Below are 21585 nucleotides of genomic sequence, written 5' to 3'. Positions count from 1 at the left end.
TTTACAAGTTGGGGATGTCGCTCCCTCAGTTTTGCGGGGAGTGGGGGAGCTCTGGTAGAGGGAGGAGAGGAGGGGAAAGTTGGGGCTTACAGAAGGGCAGGCTTCTTAGGAGAAAAAGGAGGGAAGGTGGAGCGAGAGAGGGAACAGCGGGTCCAGGTCCTTCTACCACCCCACTCTCTGCTTCCTAAGCCCCAAGAAGGAAAGAACACCCAGAGATGTCCTTAATTGCTTTTCGTCCTCCCCCAACGTCCAGCAATCATGCGAAAGAAATTAAAGAAGTGCAGGAGGCGGGAGGCGGGCAGGCATGGAAAAAACCAAAGACGGGTGAGGTGCACCGTCCCCTCTGTTGCCGGCTGGCGGCGGCAGGCGCAGGAAGGAGAGGCGCGAGCATTCTCGCGGGCCGGCCGCAGGGCCCTGCGGCGCCGTCAGCTCAGGCCTCCCCTCTTCCCGGGGCGGCTGCCACCGCCGTCGCCGCTGTCAGGCCGGCGCACCACGCGCCTCCCCACGCGGTGCTCGGGCTCGCGGACGCGCGGCGCCGCCTGCAGCAGGAACTCGCCGCCGCGGCGGGTGACGCGCACGTCGGTGTGCGGGTACGTGCCGTACGCGCGCCGCAGCTCCCGGCGCACGAAGTCCGGCAGCTCGAGGCGCGGGCCCCGCGCGCGCTCCACGCGGCCCCAGCGCAGCTTGGCTTCCAGGCTGCTGCCCTCGGGCCACGGCGTCCAGCTCTCGGCCGCCGCCGCCCCCGCCTCCGCGGGCGCCTGTAGCGACGGCCCGGGAACGCGGGCGGTGGGGAAGGGCGGGGGCGGGGGCAGGGCCGCGCCGTAGACTGGCGGGAAGGCCCACCAGGGCGGCGCGGCAGCCAGGGGCGCGCCCGGGCCGTGGAAGCAGTGGTATTCCCGCGGGGCCGCCCGCTCGCCTGCGCGCAGGCTCCAGGGTCGGCTGCAGAAATTGTGGGCCTGGATGGGGGGCAGCAGCAGAGAGGCGGGCAGGTAGGCGCAGGTGAGGGGCAGCGGCGGCGGCCAGACGCCCTCCTCGGGGGGCAGGCAGCTGTATGAGTACATGATCCGAACCTTAGGCGATGGCCGTTTTCACTGGGGCCTCATCTTGGTCCGGACCTATCGTGGAGGGTGTGTGGTTACAGACTTTGTTCTCACCCCTGTCTGTCCCTGGGGCCTGGTAACCCAGAGCTCTGGATCATAACTGTCGGGAACTCCCTACATCAAGTGTTTAGCTCCCCGCCTCACCTCTTGTCCCAGGGTTGGACTGAACCCCTGGCTCCCGGCACGGAATAGGGACCCAAGGCCTTTTCAAGCCCTCAGCTCCTGTCATGCTCTTCCCAGTAACTCCACACTCACTTGTCTCCTTCAGCCTGGGGGAGCTGGTCCCCAGCATTTGGAGGAGCCAGAGGGATCCCGAGCGAGGCTCCTCCACCACCACTTTTCAGTTGCTGTGCCCTCCATGCCCTGTGTCAGCCACACCTCCCCGTTACCAGGCAAAGGGAAACACCTCGAGCGGGCCAGGAGCCAGCCAGCCTCTGTCTGCACCAGAGTGAGCACCGGTCATAGTGGCCCTGCCCTAAAGGCAGAGCCCTAAGCTCAGGGACTGCTTCCCTACAGCATCACTGAGTTAGCTCCCAGTCCCTACACCCCAACCTCTCAGCCCCTCCAGATGGGTTCGGTTACCCTAATATTTGAGTGAAGTTCCTGCACGCCAGGCACTCAAGTTGACTGTGAGCATCTGACTTCAAGTTTACATTGATACTAGGAAGGTAGTGCTAATATTATCCCCACATTACATAGCAAGAAGCTGCTTGCCTCTAGTTGGTAAACAATAAATGTTTTCAATGGCTGGGTCTAATGTAGGTTAAATAACATGCCCAGACTCACACAGTTAGTTATGGCAAGGGCAAAATTCAACCCCATGTCTGTCTCAAGACTCATGTTCACAATATTAGTCCTATTGCCGATCCATGCTGGGGTTTCTTTCAGACTATCTCAAAATCCTCCCACTCTAGAATGTTACACAGTGCTTTTAATTCTTAACAGCCATGTGAAATACATAGTGATATTATCATTTAATGGATAAGGAACCAAAGGCTCAGAGAAGTTAGGCTGCTTTCCTGGGATTGTGGTAGGGGTCCTCAGCCCCTGTGAAAGGAAGAAATTCTGTGGGAACTCTGTACCATGGACAAAAGGTGTAAAGTTGCAAAAAGTGCTAAGATCTAGATTGTAAAACTGCTGACTTGCTTTATGACTTTTGTAACTTACTTACAAAGAGCAGGCCAGCACCAAAAAGATAAGAACTTAAGGCATGCCTGCCTGCTGAGGACCCTGCCCCCACTAGGAATAGAGATAACATTGTAACTGTGCTTCTCACCCTTCCTAAAAATGTATAAAGGACTGTTACACTCTTTGTTCCAGGCTCAGAATTTGGACCCTGTCCTCTGAGCCTCACTGGTGATCGCCCGGTCTCTGGGTCAGTCATTTGGAGAAGGCTCCCCTTTCTCATCTTGCAACAGTATCACAGCCTATAACTACCACAGTGAGATTTGAACCCAGTCCAACTGAAGCCAAAGCCTAGAAGTCATTTGGAGAAGGCTCCCCTTTCTCATCTTCCAACAGTATCACAGCCTATAACTACCACAGTGAGATTTGAACCCAGTCCAACTGAAGCCAAAGCCTAGAAGTCACTTGGGTGAAGCCAGAAAGATTGCTTCATCCAGAGTGAACCCTATCTAAGCTCTAGGCCCCTTTGGTTGTGGGTCAGAACCCCTCCACCCCTTCCTTCTCCAGTGGGGTGAGTGATAGTTGTGGATAATTAAAACTAATAACCTCTCCTAGCTGTGAGGCTGCCATACTTTCCTTCCTCCCATCATTTTTTTTTTTTTTTAGATAGTCTTTGTAGCCCAGACTAGAGTGCAATGGCATCATCATAGCTCACTACAACTTCAAACTCCTGGGTTTAATTGATCCTCCTGCCTTAGCCTCCCGAGTATCTGGGACTATAGGCATGCGCCACCACAACCAACTAATTTTTCTATTTTTAGTAAACACAGGGTCTCACACTTTCTCAGACTGGTCTCAAACTCCTGGCCTTAGGCAATCCTCCTGCCTTAGCCTCCCAGAGCGTTAGGATTACCACTGTGCCCGGCCTCCTTCCCCTTCTTCTGTTGACTCAAGCAGCCTCCCACAGAACCCCACAGGTTCTTCTGGGTTCTCAGTATCCTCAAAACCCAACTGCCCTCTGGGAAGGCCTCCCACACTCCCCCTCATGATGTCGCTTTATTCCTGAGAGCTGCTCTCCTAAGTCTAATTTGGGCCAGAGGCCTAGTGAAGGCAGCTGCTGGGGCTAGGCTCTAGATGGAGGCAAGGGGCTTGGCTAGAGTTTCATTTGTAATCTACCCAACACTCCTTAGAAGCCTTGCCCTATGTCCACTCTAAGGACTGGTCCCAGGACGCAGGGGACTTTGTTCAGGGTGGTCTTCTGTGGTAGAAAGAATAACCGCCCCCCCCAAAGATGTTCATATTCTCATACTTGGAAACCTATGACTATGTTATGTTAGATGGGAAGGGAGAATTAAGGTATTAAGGTGGTATTAAGTTTGCGAATTAACTGACCTTAAAATGAGATTATCCTAGATTATCTGGGTGGACCCAATGTAATCACAGGGATCCTTAAATGGGGAAGAGGGAGGCAGAACAGTCAATGTCAGAGTGATGCAATGTGAGAAAGACTTGACCAGCCATTGCTAGCTTTTTTTTTTTTGACAGGGTCTCGCTCTGTCACCTGGGCTAGAGTGCAGTGGTGTTATCATAGCCTCAAACCCCTAGGCTCAAGTGATTCCAAGTGGTTGGGACTATAGGCACATGACACCATGCCAAGCTAATTTTTTTTTTTTTTTTTTTTTTTTTGTGGAGACGGGGTCTCACTATTGCTCAGGCTGGTCTCAAACTCATGGCTTCAAGCAATCCTCCCACCTCAGCTTACCAAAGTGCTAGGATGACAGGCATGAGCCACTGCACCTGGCTCATTGCTGGCTTTGAAGATGGAAAGGAGTCATGGGCCAAGGCATGCAAACTGCCTCTGGGAGCTGGAAAATGGATAGCCTCCAGAGAGGAATGCAATTTTGCCAATGCCTTTTTAGCCAAGAAGAATGGAAAAGAGAGATGGGAGTGGAATCCACCTGGGTTTGATGCCATGTGGTCACCTTGATGAGGGGGGTAGGATAGCATATGGACATGTTTCTGGCTTGGCTGCCTGGGTGGGAGGTCAAGGCAATCCTGAAGATAGAAAACACCCGAGGGGGACTAAAAGCTGGGGGAATGGTGAGTTCAGGTGGGACATTCTGGGAACTGTCCAGCAGGCTGTTTTACATTTAGGCTGGAGATGGGAGGTGTAGAATAGTCATGACAGAAAAGGCAGTAGGTGACGTTACCAGAACAGCTGCTGCGCTGTGCTTGTCTCTGGTCCAGATCACACCGTTAACATCATGGTTTCTAACTTATTGAGTTCCCACGTATGCCTCTTGCAGGCAGAAATATTGTTTTCCCCTTTACCCCATATAGCTTATGGCCTGGCATGGACTAAAAATTTGAGTGAATAAATGAAGAATGTTGAAGATGGAAACTTGGGGGACCCTCCTTCTACCTTTAGAAGCCCTGGGAGAAAGTGGCCCAGTGAACGAACTGAGGAGGAGTAGAGAGGTAGGAGAACAGGGTGGAACCTGGATCACAGAGGTAGGAAGCCCAGGGGGGAGAGCATTTCAAGGACAGAAAGTGCTGTGTCTCTCTCTGTCCTGTGGTCCAGGGACTCCAATAGGGCTCAAGGAGTCAGGCAGGAGATATGGCTTCTAGCTGCACCCAATGCCCCTTCCCGGTTAACTCTGTGCCTCGTAGCCACAGAGAGAAATCAGAGATAATTGCTAAGGCCCAGGCCTGGTGCTGACATAAAAAGGCAACAGGTTACATTGTCTCTAAAACCTGAGGGCTGAGGGGCCTCAGAGTGTAACCATGGGGAATTAAGTGCAACATGAGGAGCCAAACGTATTTCCTATTGGGTCACATCCAGTTCTGGCCCCTGCCGGCCCTCCCCATTCCCGTTTCCCCACAAGACACTCAGGGAGGGCTAAGTAAAGACTTAGGTTTGCTTTGATATAAAGACACACACTGGCCAGAGATAGAAAGGCAGGGGGATTCCTTTAACAAATTTATAAAAGTCCTAGTTCATGCCAGAAAAGGCCAATTCAACATGCCAGACTCCTTGATTTTTGTTTTGTTTTTTTGACAAAGTCTCACTCTCTTGCCTGTAAAATGGGGATAATAGTGCTTACCTCCCAGGAAGATGTGAGGACTCACAAAATAATGCATGTAGAGTTCTTAACACAGTACAGGGCACAGAGTAAGAGCTCGGTCTTCCTTGTATTTTATCATTACTACTATTAATACGAGGAGGTCACCTGTATGGTCACTCATTCAGGGCGCTGGTGGCTGTGCCCCACGTCCGCTGCTTTGGCTCCTCTGGCCAGAGCCATAGTGTCCACGGCTCAAGCTGGCCCTGTCCACCCTTGAGGGGCTCACAATGCAGCATCAGAGAGTCCCAGGTCGTGCCGCTGCCACCTCCAAATCTGCCTCAGCTTTGCATCCAGTCAGATCATAAGGCTTGGAAGAAGGTGTTGTCTTCATTGTCTGGATTAATACTAAGCAAGGACGAGGGAGGAAGAAAGGGAGCACTCAGAAAAAAAACTAGTTGAACTGAAGCGATATTAAGCCTTCATGAAGGTGAAAGAGAGGGTGTGAGCCAATCAGAAATCCAGGCAACCTGCCTCTATTTGCCAGCGTCCACTTTCTCTTTTTGGTCCCTAAGGGCAAGCGCCCGAGAGAAACATGGCGGCGGCAGCCTCGTGCGCGGTCACCTGCCCGAGCTACAGCCCTGAGAGCCGCGCGGAGCCAATCGCCGGGCGGGGGCGGAGGGAGCGGCTGGGGAAGCACTGGATAGCGTGCGCGCAGGCGCACTGGCTTGCACCTGGCTCCGGGCAGCCGCGGGATAAGGCTTTGGCTGTCACGATTTCGGTGAGAGACTGGCCCGCTGCTGGGCTCAGGGGCAGGAGTGGGCTGGACTGGGGGCCGATGTCACACAAACGGCAGGCCCAAGGGGGACGGGAATGCTTTCGTCTCTGGGAGTCATGAGGGCTGTCTGCGGGGGTCCTTGAGGTGATCAGGTTGTGGGCTGGGAATGTTTTGGGTTTAGGGTGGGAGAAGCGGGGCTCAAGGGGGCAAGGTGGCATCCTTGCAGAAGGGCTCTCTGGGGGTCAGAAGGAAAGGGATGCAATGGATCAGGTAGCTCCCAGGGCGTCTGGGAGCCACACCATTAGCATAATGTCTTAACCCTGGTGGCACTTGGGGAGCTTTAAAAAAAATACTGATGTTGGGATCAATGCTGGGCCCATCTCGAGATTCCAATTTAACTGGTTTGTGTGAGGCCTGGGCCTCAGTAGTATTGAACAGCTCCTCAGGTGATTTTACTGAGCAGACGGATGGAGACTCACTACACAAGTTTCAGCGCCAGCTACTGAGGAAAGAGCTCCTGGGTAGACCCTAAACTCCTCAGTGGCTTGAAAGGGGCAGGGGGGCCTGGGGGCCGGGGTGAAGCTGTTGACCCTCCAGTGCTGCTGTGATAATCTGGGGGGGCGGGGAGAAGCAGAAGAAGGTCTCTTCTGCAGTAAGGTGAAAGGTCATTCCAGCCTGAGGAGGAGGAGCCCATTCTTTTTTTTTTTTTTTTTTTTTTTTTTTAAATTATACAAACCTCCATGAAAAAGGAGCCCATTCTTAAGGATAAAGGGAAGGTCCCCAACTGCTCCCTATGGGGAGGCTGGGCTAGGAGATAAGATTCCAGAGTGTGAAACAGGAAACAGAGCAGACAATTCAGCTGCTTGTTGAGAAAGGGACACGTTGGGTATTATACCTTTCATTTTCATCTGTTCATTTGATACTTCTGAGGACAGGCAGAAAATAGAATTGTTTTCTCTGCCTCACAGATATAGGAGTAAACTCAGATAGCTAGTTAGTGATAATATGCAGACCTGATGGGGGTGCCTACCTTCAAGTTATGCTTGTTAGTAGTTTTTCCCCTCTGCACTAATGCTTCCTGCTCAGTCTTTAGCAATGCGAATCAAGTAGTAGAGGCCAAGATTCAAAACAGCAAATCTCTGCATTTTTCACCTCACCATGCCCCCAATCTTATCAAATCCTGCCCATTCAGTGTCACAGGCCCAGTTAGCCCTGCCGAATACACCCACTCAGGTGTTCTCTCCCCTTTTCAAGTCCCTCAGCCCCTGCATCAGGCAACCAAATCCCTCCCTTACTCTCCTCCAGGCCACAAGCTCTGTAAGGGCAGGGCCAGGTCAGCCTATCCTTGATTTCTGTCCTCTGCTTCCACCAGGCTCTTTCTCCATGCAGTAGGTGCTTGCTTAACACCTGGATCGGTCAATTTGCTCCTAAAAGACCAACATGTGCATCCACAGCCCTAGGGAACAGCAGCTGCAGCAGCCATAGAAAAACCATCATGCCCAGGCCCCATTGTGTCCCTAGAGCCATTGTTCTGCTTGGTTGTGGGAGCCTCAGAGAAAGAGGCAGCTGCAGAGAAAGAGGCAACCCAGAGAAAGAGAAAGATGTGCCCCTCTGAGTAAAACGTAAAGCAAAGCAGCAGGAGACCAAAGAAGAATACGGATAATAACAAGGAGTGACCGTTATCAAGCTTTCGCCAAGTGCACAGCACTGTGCTAAGAAACACAGACACAAGGCCGGTGCGGTGGCTCACGCTTGTAATCCTAGCACTCTGGGAGGCCGAGGCAGGCGGATTGCTCGAGGTCAGGAGTTCAAAACCAGCCTGAGCAAGAGCGAGACCCAGTCTCTACTAAAAATAGAAAGAAATTAATTGGCCAACTAATATATATAGAAAAAATTAGCCTGGCATGGTGGTGCATGCCTGTAGTCCCAGCTACTCGGGAGGCTGAGGCAGAAGGATCGCTTGAGCCCAGGAGTTTGAGGTTGCTGTGAGCTTTCTTTCTAGTGGTCTTTGTAAGAGAGTAGAAGCATTCCTTCTTTGATACTGACGCCACGGCACTCACTCTAACCTGGGCAACAAAGCGAGACTCTGTCTCAAAAAGAAAAAAAGAAGCACAGACACAATCTGGAAAGAGAGCTTGGGGCTGGGAGAGAAAAAGGGGCTGGATCATAAAGAGTTTTGTAAACCTCACAAGATTCTATCCTAAGGACATTGGGATGATAGGCACTGGGAGTGGGGAGGTGACAGAATCAGATCTGTTTGGAAAGAGCCCTCTGTCATCGTGTAAAAACTTTCTACCCTTCTCCCCATTGAGCTCCTGGGAGATAAAGAACTAGAAAGAGATGGAAATGGCAGCATCTCCCTGATTTCTGACCAACCTCCAGTGGGGGGGGGGGCTGATAGATTTGGTGGAGAAAACTGGAGAAGACCAAACTGCACCCCTGGTGTGAGAGGCATTAGAAGTAGAAGGAGGTGGGTGTTTGCTTCTGATTCCCATTGGAAATGCTAAAGACTGAGCAGGAAGCATTAGTGCAGAGGGGAAAAACTACTAATAACTGACTTTGGGTCAGTTATTTAACCTTCAGAGCTTCAGTTTCTCCATCTATAAAATGTGAATGGCCAGGCCGAGGTGAATCATGCCTGTAATCCTAGCACTCTGGGAGGCCGAGGTGGGCAGATTGCTTGAGGTCAGGACTTTGAAACCAGCCTGAGCAAGAGCGAGACTCCGTCTCTACTATAAATAGAAAGAAATTAATTGGCCAACTAATATATATATAGAGAAAAACTTAGCTGGGCATGGTGGTGCGTGCCTGTAGTCCCAGCTATCCAGGAGGCTGAGGCAGGAGGATTGCTTGAGCCCAGGAGTTTGAGGTTGCTGTGAGTTAGGCTGATGCCACGACATTCACTCTAGCCTGGGCAACAAAGTGAGACTCTGTCTCAAAATAAAATAAAATAAAATAAAAATTAAAAAATAAAATGTGAATGGCAATAAGTAACAGTCGTAAGGATTCGCGATGATGGATATAAAAGCCAAGCATATCCTATGTGCATGAGAAATGGTATGTGGTTATATTTAGGGTATCCAGGTGGCAGGAACAGCATGAACAAAAGTGTGGAGGTGGCATTTATTTATTTATTATTTTTATTTATTTATTTATTTGAGACAGAGTCTTACTCTTGCCCCAGCTAGAGTGCCATGGCGTTAGCCTAGCTCACAGAAACCTCAAACTCCTGGGCTCAGGTGATCTTCCTGCCTCAGCCTCCCGGGTAGCTGGGACTACAGGCATGCGCCACCATGCCCAGCTAATTTTTTTTTCTATATATTTTTAGTTGTCCAATTAATTTCTTTCTATTTTTAGTAGAGACGGGGTCTCGCTCTTGCTCAGGCTGGTTTTGAACTCCTGACCTTGAGCCATCCTCCCGCCCCAGCCTCTCAGAGTGCTAGGATTACAGGCATGAGCCACCACGCCTGGCCTATTTATTATTTTTAGAGACAGGATCTCGCTCTGTTGCCCAGGCTGGAGTGCAGTGGTTCGATCTTTGCTCACTGCAACCTGTAACTCCTGGGCTCGAGTGATCCTGCTGCCTCAGCCTCCCCAGTAGTTAGGACCACAGGCATATGCCATTGTGCCCAGCTAGTTTTTAAAATTTTTTGTGGAGATGAGTTCTTACAATATGTTGCCCAGGCTAGTTTCAAAATCCCACCTCAAACAATCCTCCCGCCTCAGCCTCCCACAGATCTGGGATTACAGGTGTGAGCCACTGCACCTGGCCTGAAGGTGGCATTTAAAAAAGAATTTGAGGATGGTAGACAAGAGGGCTAAGATGGTCAAGGCAACAACAGGTGTCAAGCTTGGGTGCTGGAAAGACAACCTCAGTCAAGGATTTGGCAGAGGGGTCAATGACTGATCATGAAACTAAACTTCAGAGACATGAAAAAAAATAGCTGTCATGTATTGAGGGTCTTCTGTGAGCCAGGTAGTATGCTTGGTGCTTTATATTCCTTTTGCATTTCAGCTCACAGCCATCTACAAAGTGGGCATTAACATCCCCACTTTGTAGGTGAGGAGATCGAGGCTCAGGGAGAGGGAGTGGCTGGCTCAAGGCCACCAGCTGGGACCATACCCAGGGCAGATGGGCCCTAGAAGGTGCCAAGGGGGCAGGTGGAGTTGGTTGCAGGTTATAGGATATCTCACCCAGCTTATGCAACAAGGCTGGTGTGGGCTCCAAGCGGTGTTCCCTCAGAAAGGCAGGGCTGCTGTTCTCTGCTGGGGCGGGTTGAGGGTAGGAGGGTGAGAGGCTGTTTCCTGATGGAGGAAGGGGATCTGGAAGAGAAACTGCTAAAGAGTAACCCTGTACACACCTACCCCAGCTCCCTCTCCAGGGAGCTGTTCACCTGGACAGGTCGCTGTGCTCAGCTCAGCTCAGGTCTGTGATGGGAGTTTATCTCTGGCATTCCCAAACATTGTGTATGTTCCTGCTCCTTGCAGGCCCCCCTTTTCTGACTTTCCCTCCTGTGCCCCATCTTTTTCTCAAACTCCCCTACCTAGGAAGTGGTCTGATTACCAGAATATTTCCCTGCTCCTACCTTGATCTAAGTGAGCCCAAGAAAAGGCCAGTTTCTGGCTGGGCGCGGTGGCTCATGCCTGCAATCTGGGAGGCTGAGGTGGGAGAGTCACTTGAGCTCAGGAATTCAAGACCAGCATGAGCAAGAGCGAGACCCCATCTCTACTAAAAATAGCAGGGCATCATGGCGTGCACCTGTAGTTCTAGCTACTTGGGAGGCTGAGGCAGGAGGATGCCAGGAGCCAGGAGTTTGAGGTTGCAGTGAGCTATAATGATGCCACAACACTCTAGCCCAGACAACAGAGTAAGACTCTGTCTCAAAAAAAGAAAAAGAAAAAGCCAATTTCTGAGCATCCTTTGTGTTACAGGCATGACATTCTGGGCTTCCTGATTAAACATTTGTTTAATCCTTTCTGTACCCCTATAAAAATAGGCATTATTATCCCATTTTATAGATGAGGAACCCAAGGCTCAGAAAGGTAAAGTGATTTGCCTAAGGCTACACTCTTAGTAGGAAGTGTGGTCAGGGTTTGAACCCAGGCCCTCTGACAGCAAAAGTTACACTCTTTCCACCTCTCTACCTTTTGAAGTTTTCTTCTACCCTCATCCTTCTACCCTCATGGAGCCGGCTGGGGGAGGCTGGGGAGGACTGGGGACCTTGTGTGCAGGGTCACCTCTAGCAACAAGGACAAGTCCCTGGGCATCTGGGGCCTTCACTCCTTTTCACCTACAGTTTTGGGGTTGAGGCTGGGGGTTCTGAAAGCCTTGGGGTAATCACAGAAAGTGGCCTGGGTTAAGGATAGTGACAGAGGTGTAGGTTGTGCTTTATAGCCCCAAAGCACTTTAGAAAGGATCTCATTTAATCCTCACTCCTGACCTGTATGGCAGGTCTTGGGGCCCTCTCCATTTTATGGAACGTCTGAGAGGTTGGATAGTAATCGTCTTTAAAGCTCTAGTGCTTTATTTTCTCATTGACTGTGAACAGGCACAGAGAGGTTAAGTAAATCACTCCAGGTCACACCGGTGGTAAATGGTAGAGTCAGGACTTGTGAGAACTCCAGGTGTATCTTCTTTCCACCATGACACTTAGAAAAGCAGTGCTGGATGGGCGCGGTGGCCTGGGAGGCCGAGGTGGGCAGATTGCTTGAGGTTGGGAGTTGGAAACCATCCTGAGCGAGACCCCGTCTCTACTAAAAATAGAAATTAATTGACCAACTAAAAAATATATATATACAAAAAAAAATTAGCCGGGCATGGTGGTGCATGCCTGTAGTCCCAGCTACTTGGGAGGCTGAGGCAGGAGGATCGCTTGAGCCCAGGAGTTTGAGGTTGCTAGGCTGTGTGAGCTAGGCTGACGCCACGGCACTCACTCTAGCCTGGGCAACAAAGTAAGACTCTGTCTCAAAAAAAAAAAAAAAAAAGCTCTGAGGAAAAAAATAAAAAGAAAATCATTTCCTTCAGGGGCTCAAGGGCCCTAGGGAGAGGCCCCCTGCCCATCCTCCTGCCTGGGGGCAAGACCGGATCACTGTGGCCACTGGGGGAACAGTCTCACAGTGCAGGGCTGCTTCAGGTGGTTTTGGCCACTCCTCCTCCTCTCGTTTCCCCGCCACTAAGCATAGACTGGCACAAGGTTGGCATGGGGAGGGGGAGGTGCATGTGGATCTCTTGAGGGAGTCACCACTCGCTCTTCGGTGAGATCCCCTCCTCATCCTCTTCAGAGCCTCCCCTGTTCTTGAGAGGGAGCTAGAAGGCGAGGACCCAGGCCCTGCCCTTGAAAACCCCACAGTCGGGGAGGCAGTCAGGAGTGTCTACTGTGCAAACAGAGCAAACGAGCTGTGGGGGCGAGCAGGACCAGCGAGGCCAGAGGGTTGTATAAGGTCTCCTGGACACAGGGCTGGATCCTGAAGAATGGGGGAGATGCAAATGGGGAGGGTGCTGGCCGTGGGATGAAGCTGCAGGGATGGAGGCCTGGCCAGAGAAGGCCGGGCTGGACAGGCTGGGAGAGGCCAGATTGCAGAGGCCTTGCCAGCCAGGTGGAGGGGCCAGGTGGTGACCTTGGTGTGCTAGGCAGTGAGAGCTACTGGGGCATGGGACAAGGACAGGTTTGAGTCTAAAAAAGAGAGACTTAATTAAGGTCTTGCTGCTGAAAATGTCATAGACCAGCAACTGTAGCCTCACTTGGGAGCCTGTTAGAAATCCAGAATCTCAGATTCTTCCCAGACCTCTTGAGTCAGAAGCTACATTTTAACAAAGTCTGCAGGTTACCCCTACACATAGTACAGTTTGAGAAGCTCTGGACTAATAAAGATCTGACTTTTATTTTCCTTCCCACTTCTGGTCATCCTAGCTGTTGGTCTTTGTGCATGGGTTTGCTGTCCTTGGTTCTCTCTTTTCACATAACATGTTCTTGAGTTTCTCTCCCCATGTGTTGATGGTGGCCACGTGCAGGTCCTTTTTGGAAAGCGTTGAGCTAGCCCAGCCTGTCCCTTTGTTGTGTTCTTGGGCTGTGTCTAGCTTTTTGCTGTGATGAACATCTCTGTACATATTCTTTTTGATTAGTTTCTTTCTTTTTTTTTTTATTGAGACAGAGTCTTGCTCTGTCACCTGGGTCATCATAGATCACTGCAACCTCCAACTCCTGGGCCCCAGCAATCCTCCTGCCTCAGCCTCCCGTGTAGCTGGGACTACAGGTAAGTGCTAATTTTTCTGATTTTAGTAGATACAGGGTCTCCCTCTTGCTCAGGCTGGTCTTGAACTCCTGAGCTCAAGCAGTCTTCCTGCCTCTGCCTCCCAGAGTGCTAGGATTACAGGCGTAAGCCACCGCACCAGGCCTGGATTAGTTTCTTGAGGTAGAATTTCCCGAATCAAAGTGCATGAGCAGTTGTGGACTCTTACCACATCTTAGCACTCTTGTCACTGAGCACACATCACCCCAGGTTTTACTCTTCTCCCCAATAGTACATAGGAACTTTTTGGGAGGTCAAGTGGCAGAAAAAGCTTTGGAGCCAGCCAGGCCTGGATTCAAATCTGTTGTTCTTTTGCTGTGTGACATTGGTCAAATTACTTAACATCTCTGAGCTTGGAGTTGCTCTCCTGTAAAATCTTATAGTGCTATAAACTTTGTAGGGATTTCGTGAAAATATGAATGATACTACCAACATGTGTTTATTGAGTACTTTTTGCAAGTTACCTCATTTAATCCTTAAGTTCCTCTGCAAAGTAGGCAGCACCATCCTTCTTACCTTTTTTTTTTTTGAGACAGTCTCGCACTCTGTTGCCCCGGCTACAGTGCCGTGGCGTCAGCCTAGCTCACGGCAACCTCAAACTCCTGGGCTCATGCAATCCTCCTGCCTCAGCCTCTCGAGTAGCTGAGACCACAGACATGCACCACCATGCCCAGCTAATTTTTTCTATAAATTTTTAGTTGACCAATTAATTTCTTTCTATTTTTAGTAGAGACAGGGTCTCGCTCTTGCTCAGGCTGGTGTCGAACTCCTGACCTTGAGTGATGCGCCCACCTAGGCCTCCCAGAGTGCTAGGATTACAGGCGTGAGCCACCACGCCTGGCCCCCCTCTTACCTCTCTTAGAGGAGGAAACTGAGGCTTGGATTAAGTAGCTTGCCTGAGGTTTTACTGTAAGTTCAGTGTGTGCCCAGGCCCAGGGTTGTCATGTCCAGACTGTTAGGGTTGTAAGCGTGGATGTAAGAAGGTATTGAGCATCCAACCCTAGCACAGGACCTGGCTCAGTGCTCAATGTCGCCCTTCTCTTCCCACAGGCTTTGTCAGTTTCCTCGTTACTCCCAGAGTAGTGGTATCTGGCGTAGCATCGTTTCAGTTTACTTCATTGATGATTCCCCAGCTTTGTTTTAAGTACAAACTCTCTCCCAGTGGAAATGAGTTTTTAAATGACTCAGAGGTTTGAGGTTAAGAGCATAGCTGGCTCTGATCCCTGCTGCTAACTGGCTCCTTCTTCCCCAGGGACAAGGATGGCGAGACTGCCCACGGTCATGAGCCCTCAGTGCTCCTGGGGCTGAGGTTGGGGCTGGCAGCCATGGGGCTGGGTCGCCTTCAGGCCTGGTTGTTGGGCCTGCCCACAGCCGTGGTCTATGGCTCCCTGGCCCTCTTCACCTCCATCCTGCACAACGTGTTCCTACTCTACTACGTGGACACCTTTGTCTCGGTGTACAAGATCAACAAAACGGCCTTCTGGGTTGGAGAGGTAGGGCCAGCACTGGGCGGCTAGCCTGAGTGGGGGAAGAGAGGATGTGTGGGCTGTCATGCAGATTACAGGTGCTGGGTCCTGCCTCGTCAGGGGCATGGGGCAGACTCAGCAAGAAAAGCTGGTGGAGGCCTCGATAACCCTCGGTGCAGACAAGACCAGCTCTCCTGGCCACTGTCTTATGTAGTCACTGTTCTGTGTACTCATCTGTATAATATAGTATGTTCTCATGTATTAATCTAATCAGCTGGCTACATGTAACAGTCGGGCCCTGGATGGGTTGGAGTCTGATGGGGCAGTGGCTGTCAGAGAACAAAGGTTTGCAGGCAGGAAGGCTGCAGCCATCTGTGAGGGCGGTGAGCAGGTTGGGGTAGGGGTAACCCTGGAGAGGAGGGTGCCTGGAGCCCACCTACCCCATCTCCCCTCTGCCTGCAGACGGTGTTTCTCCTCTGGAACAGCCTCAATGACCCCCTCTTCGGCTGGCTCAGTGACCGCCAGTTCCTCAGCTCCCAGCCCCGGTTTGTGTCTTAGGGAGTGCTCATAACTGGTTCAGTCTCACCCCACTTCTCCCAGGGCTGGAGGACCCCTGCCTGTGTTTGTGGGGGGGGAAGAAGGGAGACCATTTCAGGGGTTGTCCATGTCCCCTCATTTCCTGGGGTTCAGCGTAGGCTCTGTCCAGGCTGGAGGAGTCATCTTGACTAACCCTAGCCTTGCTTGCCAAGGGAAGAGATTTATCCCAGGTTGGCTTGACTGTACTGCAAACACCTTCTGCTGCTTCTAGCAGATTCCTTTACCCCCTCCCTATTTGAGCTATTGCTGTCCCCAAGACTGAGAAGTGGGTATCCCACCACCCTTTGCCCGTCAGCCCTGACAGGCTACTAAGGGAAGAGACTGGGGCAGAGGACAGTGTACCCATTGGTGAATTGTGCTTCCTAAATTGAAGGCTGGGTACTTGGGGCACAGTGGGACCACGCTGTTGTGAGTCCCACACTCTGGGCCTCCATCCTCCCTCTGGGACCTGGGCAGGAGGAGCTGGGGCCAATGCTGAAAGGGCATCTCTCAACAGCCCTTCCTTCCCCGGCAGGTCGGGTGCTGGGCTCTCCTCGAGGGCCGTTGTGCTGGCCCGGGTGCAGGCGCTGAGCAGGCACGGGCCCCTGCTGGCACTGTCGTTCCTGGCATTCTGGGTGCCCTGGGCCCCGGCCGGCCTGCAGTTCTTGCTGTGCTTATGCCTGTATGATGGCTTCCTGACTCTCGTGGACCTGCACCACCACGCCTTGCTGGCTGACCTGGCCCTCTCGGCCCACGATCGCACCCACCTCAACTTCTGCTGCTCCCTCTTCAGTGCAGCTGGCTCGCTCTCTGTCTTTGCCTCCTACGCCTTTTGGAACAAGGAGGATTTCTCCTCCTTCCGCGCCTTCTGCGTGACACTGGCCACCGGCTCTGGGCTGGGTTTTCTGGGGGCCACACAACTGCTGAGGCGGCGGGTTGAGGTGGCCAGAAGGGAGCCTGGGTGCTCAGCCCTGGCTGTGGATGGCAGGTGAGTGGCCAGCCCTGCTGCCCAGGTTCCCACCAGCACTCTTCTGGGGCTGATTTCAGGGCTGGGTCCCCTGGCTGCTGGGTGGCTGCCCTGGGGTGGGGGATGACTCTGGCCCAGCCCCAGGCAGTTCTCAACTTCCTCCTGCCCCACAGCCTCTGTGGAGAGGAGCTGCTTGTGGGCAGTGAGGAAGTGGGCAGTGTCACCTTGGGCCAGTACCTCCGGCAGCTGACACGCCACCGGAACTTCCTGTGGTTCGTGGGCATGGACCTGGTGCAGGTACGGGGAGCAGCCCCCAGGCCCCTCCACGCTGGGCTAAGCCTCACTCAAGTGGACAGGTTCCTCAAGAGCTGGGAACTCGTTTCTGGGCTGCCCATGAGGACTGCTGGATGATCCAGTGGCAGGAACACAGGTTGGGGAGTCAGGAGACCCGGACTCTAGCACCATCTGATCCCCTCCCTTCCTGTGTGATCTCAGGCAGGTCTCAGTGACTCTGGGCAGCCCTGTCCTCATCTGTAAAGTGGGATATGAAATAGAGATGCTCCTTTTGGGGACTCTGTGACAATATTTTGAAAACACCAAGTACCACACCTAAAACACATGTAGTATGTAACACATGTAGCCAAACTTAGAAATAAATTGGTTTTTATGTCATGAGAAAGGTGTTTCAATTAAAAAGAAAAAAACTTTTCATTGTTCCAATACTATTTTATTATGCCTTCTAACTAAATCAGATAAGTAGCAGGAATGTGGATTTAGGTTTTGTTCTGGCACGTTGCATGTTTAGGGACATGGGGATAAAGGCCTGCTGCTCTGAGGGCCAGGGGACATGTGCTCCCCTATTGGCTTTTGGCCCTACTGACTTCTCTCCTGGCTGGTGGCCTCCTCACTGTCCCCGTTGGGTTGCAGGTCTTCCACTGCCACTTCAACAGCAACTTCTTCCCCCTCTTCCTGGAGCATCTGTTGTCGGACCACATCTCCCTCTCCACAGGCTCCATCTTGCTGGGTGAGTGTGTGCCCTGGGCAGATGGGAAGGGCAGAGGCTTGTACCCCAGAACTCCTGGTCCAGCTGCAGGCACAGCCCCCTCACCAGCTGGGACTCAGGTGGCAGAGGGTGGGGGCCGCACCTGCAGGCCCCAGCTTTGCTTTCCTGGAGCGGGCCTGTCCTGGGTGTAGGGGGAGTAGGGCTGCTTTCTGTCCGGTTTCTAGGAGATGGTGCCACCCTGAGGCGATGCAGTGCAGTGGCTGGTTAGCGGGGAGGACTGTAGTCTGATGGGCCTTCGGGGGAGTCTTGCTGGGTGGCCTTGGGTGTGTTATTTCCTCTCTGGGCCTCCCTTTCTCATCTGTAAAGTAGGGATAGTAATAGTACTTACCTTAAAGTGTTGGGAGGATTAAATGAAAGAGTATGAAGCTCTTGCACAGAGCCCAGCACATCATTAGTGCGCTACAAATGCAGTCTGATATGGGCAGTCACTAAAGCTGCAGCGGTGCCCCTGACGGGCTGGTGCCCCACTGCCCCTCCCCAGGCATCTCCTATGTCGCTCCCCATCTCAACAACCTCTACTTCCTGCCCCTGTGCCGACGCTGGGGCGTCTATGCTGTCGTTCGGGGGCTTTTCCTGCTCAAGCTGGGCCTTAGCCTGCTCATGCTGCTGGCTGGCCCGGACCACCTCGGCTTGCTCTGCCTCTTCATTGCCAGGTATGCTCCTGCCCACCCTCGCCCCCAAACCTCTGCCCACCCCTTCACTCTTGCCGCGCTCTCTCTCCAACCGCAGCAACCGTGTCTTCACTGAGGGCACCTGTAAGCTGCTGACCTTAGTGGTCACCGACCTGGTGGACGAGGACCTGGTGCTGAACCACCGCAAACAGGCAGCCTCGGCGCTTCTCTTTGGCATGGTTGCCCTTGTGACCAAGCCAGGCCAGACCTTTGCCCCGTTGCTGGGCACCTGGCTGCTCTGCTTCTACACAGGTGAGGGCCCAGGGGAAAGTGAGGGCTGCCAAGGCTCCAGGGGGTACAGCTCACCCAGCTGGCAAGCCTGGGTCCAGTGAACAAGAGAGGATGGCAACTGGCCCCTCCCCACGTGGCTAGAGGCATTGGCTCTCAGATTCCTCCATTCTTTCTTAGTTTATTCATTCATTTGCTCAACAAATATGTATAGAATACCTTCTCTGTGCAGGCTGTGAGTGCTGGGGAGATAATAATGAGTAAGACAGAAAAGGTCTTCACCATCATGGAGCTTATATTCTAATCGGGTGGGCGTGGGGTGTGGCAACAGACAGTCAAACAAGAAAACATCAGGCAGTGATAAGTGTCATAGTAAAAATGAGACAGGGAGATGTGAGACAGTGTGACCGAGAAGCTACTTGGTGTGATCAGGGAATGCTTCTCTGAGAAGGTGCCCTCAGGATGTGGACTGAATGGCAAGGGTTCAGTCTAGAAAAGAGCTTAGGGCATCCCAGGCAGAGGGAACGGCAAGTGCAAAGGCCCAAGGTTCCAGGAGTGGTTAGGAGATGGGGATGGAAAAGTGAAGAGGGCTTTGTTGATCAGGCAGGTTTGGGTTTTATTTTCAGTCAAGGGGAAGCTACTGAGAGAGTTTTAAGTGGCAAAGTGACATGGTCAGATTTTTGTGTTAAAATTCACTGTGGCTGTTGTATGAACAGATTTTAGGAGGCTGGGGTGGGAATAGCAGTGAGATAACTGGGAGACTAGCAGAGGGCATGGAGGCTTAGGCCGGGGTGGCAGGTTGGTGTGTTTTGGAGTTGGGGGGAAATGAAGAATTGGGTGTTGGAGACTGGTGGAGTACACTGAAGTGAGGAATTGAGGATGACTTTTGGGGCTTTTGGCCTGCGTTATTGGGTGGGGGTGGTACCCTTTACCAATAAGGGAAGACTAGGGGAGAAGCGGGTTTGGGAGGTGAGGGGAAGCTGTGGTCTGGACATGTGTGTGTGATGTTTTGAGATGTCACACCATGGCTTTTAGAGGGAACCAGGGCTTGGAGGGGAACTGGCTGACCGTGCTTTTTCTGTGCTCTCTTGTCCTAGGTCACGACCTTTTCCAGCAGCCCCCAATGACCCCTATAGGGAGTGCCCAGCCCTGGCCAGAGCCCCCGGCCCCAGCCCCTGCGCAGGCCCCAATGCTCCGCCAGGGCTGCTTCTATCTGTTGGTGCTGGTGCCCATCACCTGTGCTCTGCTGCAGCTCTTTACCTGGTCCCAGTTCACGCTGCATGGGAGACGCCTGCACATGGTCAAGGCCCAGCGCCAGAACTTGTCACGGGCCCAAACCCTGGACATTAAGACAGTGTGAGAGGTGCAGCAAGGCCACCCTGCTGAGGACACTGCCTGAAGCCCAGGGTAGGAACCACATTTTTTTTTTTTTTTTTTTGAGACAGAGTCTCACTTTCTTGCCTGGGCTAGAGTGCCCTGGCGTCAGCCTAGCTCACAGCAACCTCAAACTCCTGGGTTCAGGGGATCCTCCTGCCTCAGCCTCCCAGGTAGCTGGGACTACAGGCATGCGCCACCGTGCCCAGCTAATTTTTTTTATTTTAGTTGTTTGGCTAATTTCTTTCTATTTTTAGTAGAGATGGAGTCTCACTCTTGCTCAGGCTGGTCTTGAACTCCTGAGCTCAAGCAATCCTCCTGCTTCGGCCTTCCAGAGTGCTAGGATTTTAGGCGTGAGCCACCGTGCCTGGCCCCACTTTTATGAGTATCCTCTTTTACCTTCCTTGGATGTGGCCTGGAGGACAGATGGCAGGGTGGAAGCTCCTGGGGCTGAGCCAGGAGCTGAGGTCTAAGTCCCTGCTTAGCTGCCTAGCCCAGCTTGGGCAAGGGCTGGGCCAAATGTGCTCAGGGACCTGGTACCTGCTTCCCTGGGGACAGGAGGGAAGAGGACCAAGAAGGGACAGGGCTGCCCTGCGTGCACACAGGGTTGCCATGGGGCTCGGAGGCCCATCCCATTGCCTGGCTAGGGCTGGCTGCTCAGGAACCACTTTTGATACTGCAACTGCTCCCTTCTGCCCAGTCAGGGGAGGCTGTCCATCCCACAGCCCCTCCTTCCACCCTTCCAGTGGTTCCTGAGGGTTCTCTGCTTCAGCTGTGCTGGATGTAGCACATCTCCCCTGCTGTAGGGCTCCCCCAGCCCACTAGGCCTCCAGAGGGTGATTTTGTTGCAGACTGATTAAAGCCAGTCATTCCTATTCTTTAGGTCTGTGCTGTGGGTGTGAGTGGTGGATTAGGGGTCAGGACTCCTGACTAGAAAAAGCACCTGGGAGCATTTCTGCAAAGGAATGGTGGGTTACCTGCATCAGACTCCCTGAGGTGCCAGGGACAAAAATGCAGGTTGATAACTGCATAGGTGCTGGGGACCAAAATGACCTTTAGGCTTGGAGCCAGCAGCCCCAGTGCATTTCCCATCTACCACCAATGGACACGGGAGTCAGAGGAGGAGCCTCTTATAGGCCAGAGGTTCGCAGATTTGGGAAATCTCTGTAGGTGATTTTATTACACAGATGGGATGAAAACCACTGCTGCAGGCCAGTGTTTGTCAACCTTGCCACTAGAGACATTTGGGGCCACATAACTCTTTTTGTGGACATTTAGCAGCACCTCTGCTTCTACCTGCTAAGTGCCAGTAGAGGTACTTCCCCTTCCTCCAGTTGTGACACCAAACACATGTCCAGACATTGCCAGATGCATCCTGGGAGGTAAATTGATCTCAGCTGGGAACCACTGCTCTAAGCCGGTGCTTTCTGAGAGCCTGCATAGTGGCTGAAAACATAGGCTCTATGGCTATGTTACCTGGGTTCACATCCAAGCTGATAAAGGACAGAACTTCGGGAAATTGCTTGATCTTTCCGTGGCTCCAGATCCTTATCTGTACAATGGATAATAAAAACACCTACACTTTGTAGGGTTATTGGGAAGATTAAATGGGTTAACATTTGTCAAGCACCTCGTAATTTCCCTCCAAGTGCAGGTTTAAAATGGATATCTTGAGTGTGGGTCCCAGAAACTACTTCTTATACACATGAAAGTTTTGAGAACCTCTGATATCAGGGATGTCAAAAGCTGCTTCTGTTATTCAGAGTTGAGCCTCACCCATGGGTTTGAGTGTGTACACAGAGTCAGGACTCTCAGTTCTTGAACCTGGGTGTTGGTGTGAACGTGATTTTTTCCGCATCCACCTGACAGACAGGATGGAACTTGG

At 52.2% G+C, this 21585-nt stretch overlaps 2 protein-coding genes across 3 annotated transcripts; one reads left to right on the top strand and one right to left on the bottom strand.

Annotated features, from left to right (window-relative positions):
- Nucleotides 1-425: 425 nt before the first annotated feature.
- Nucleotides 426-1104, bottom strand: C14H10orf95 (chromosome 14 C10orf95 homolog). Its single transcript, XM_076009650.1, has one exon. It carries the CDS (start codon nt 1059-1061, stop codon nt 426-428), a length of 636 nt encoding a protein of 211 aa, XP_075865765.1. The 5' UTR covers nt 1062-1104.
- A 4900-nt stretch (nt 1105-6004) lies between these two features.
- On the top strand, nt 6005-21308 carry SLC68A1 (solute carrier family 68 member 1). 2 transcript variants are annotated; one of them, XM_076009818.1, is made up of 10 exons: nt 6005-6068; nt 13214-13319; nt 14608-14848; nt 15284-15366; nt 15933-16385; nt 16538-16661; nt 17292-17388; nt 17909-18080; nt 18157-18350; nt 19424-21308. In XM_076009818.1, exons 3-10 carry the CDS (start codon nt 14681-14683, stop codon nt 19684-19686), a joined length of 1554 nt encoding a protein of 517 aa, XP_075865933.1. In that variant the 5' UTR covers nt 6005-6068; nt 13214-13319; nt 14608-14680; the 3' UTR covers nt 19687-21308. The 2 variants fall into 2 exon arrangements, with proteins under 2 accessions (XP_075865933.1, XP_012625401.1); XM_012769947.2 differs by having other exon boundaries at nt 6017-6068; nt 13218-13319.
- Nucleotides 21309-21585: the final 277 nt, after the last annotated feature.

Source organism: Microcebus murinus, chromosome 14 (genome assembly GCF_040939455.1).
Source record: "Microcebus murinus isolate Inina chromosome 14, M.murinus_Inina_mat1.0, whole genome shotgun sequence".
Lineage (NCBI taxonomy): Eukaryota > Metazoa > Chordata > Mammalia > Primates > Cheirogaleidae > Microcebus > Microcebus murinus.
This window is presented reverse-complemented; position numbering and strand designations above follow the sequence as displayed.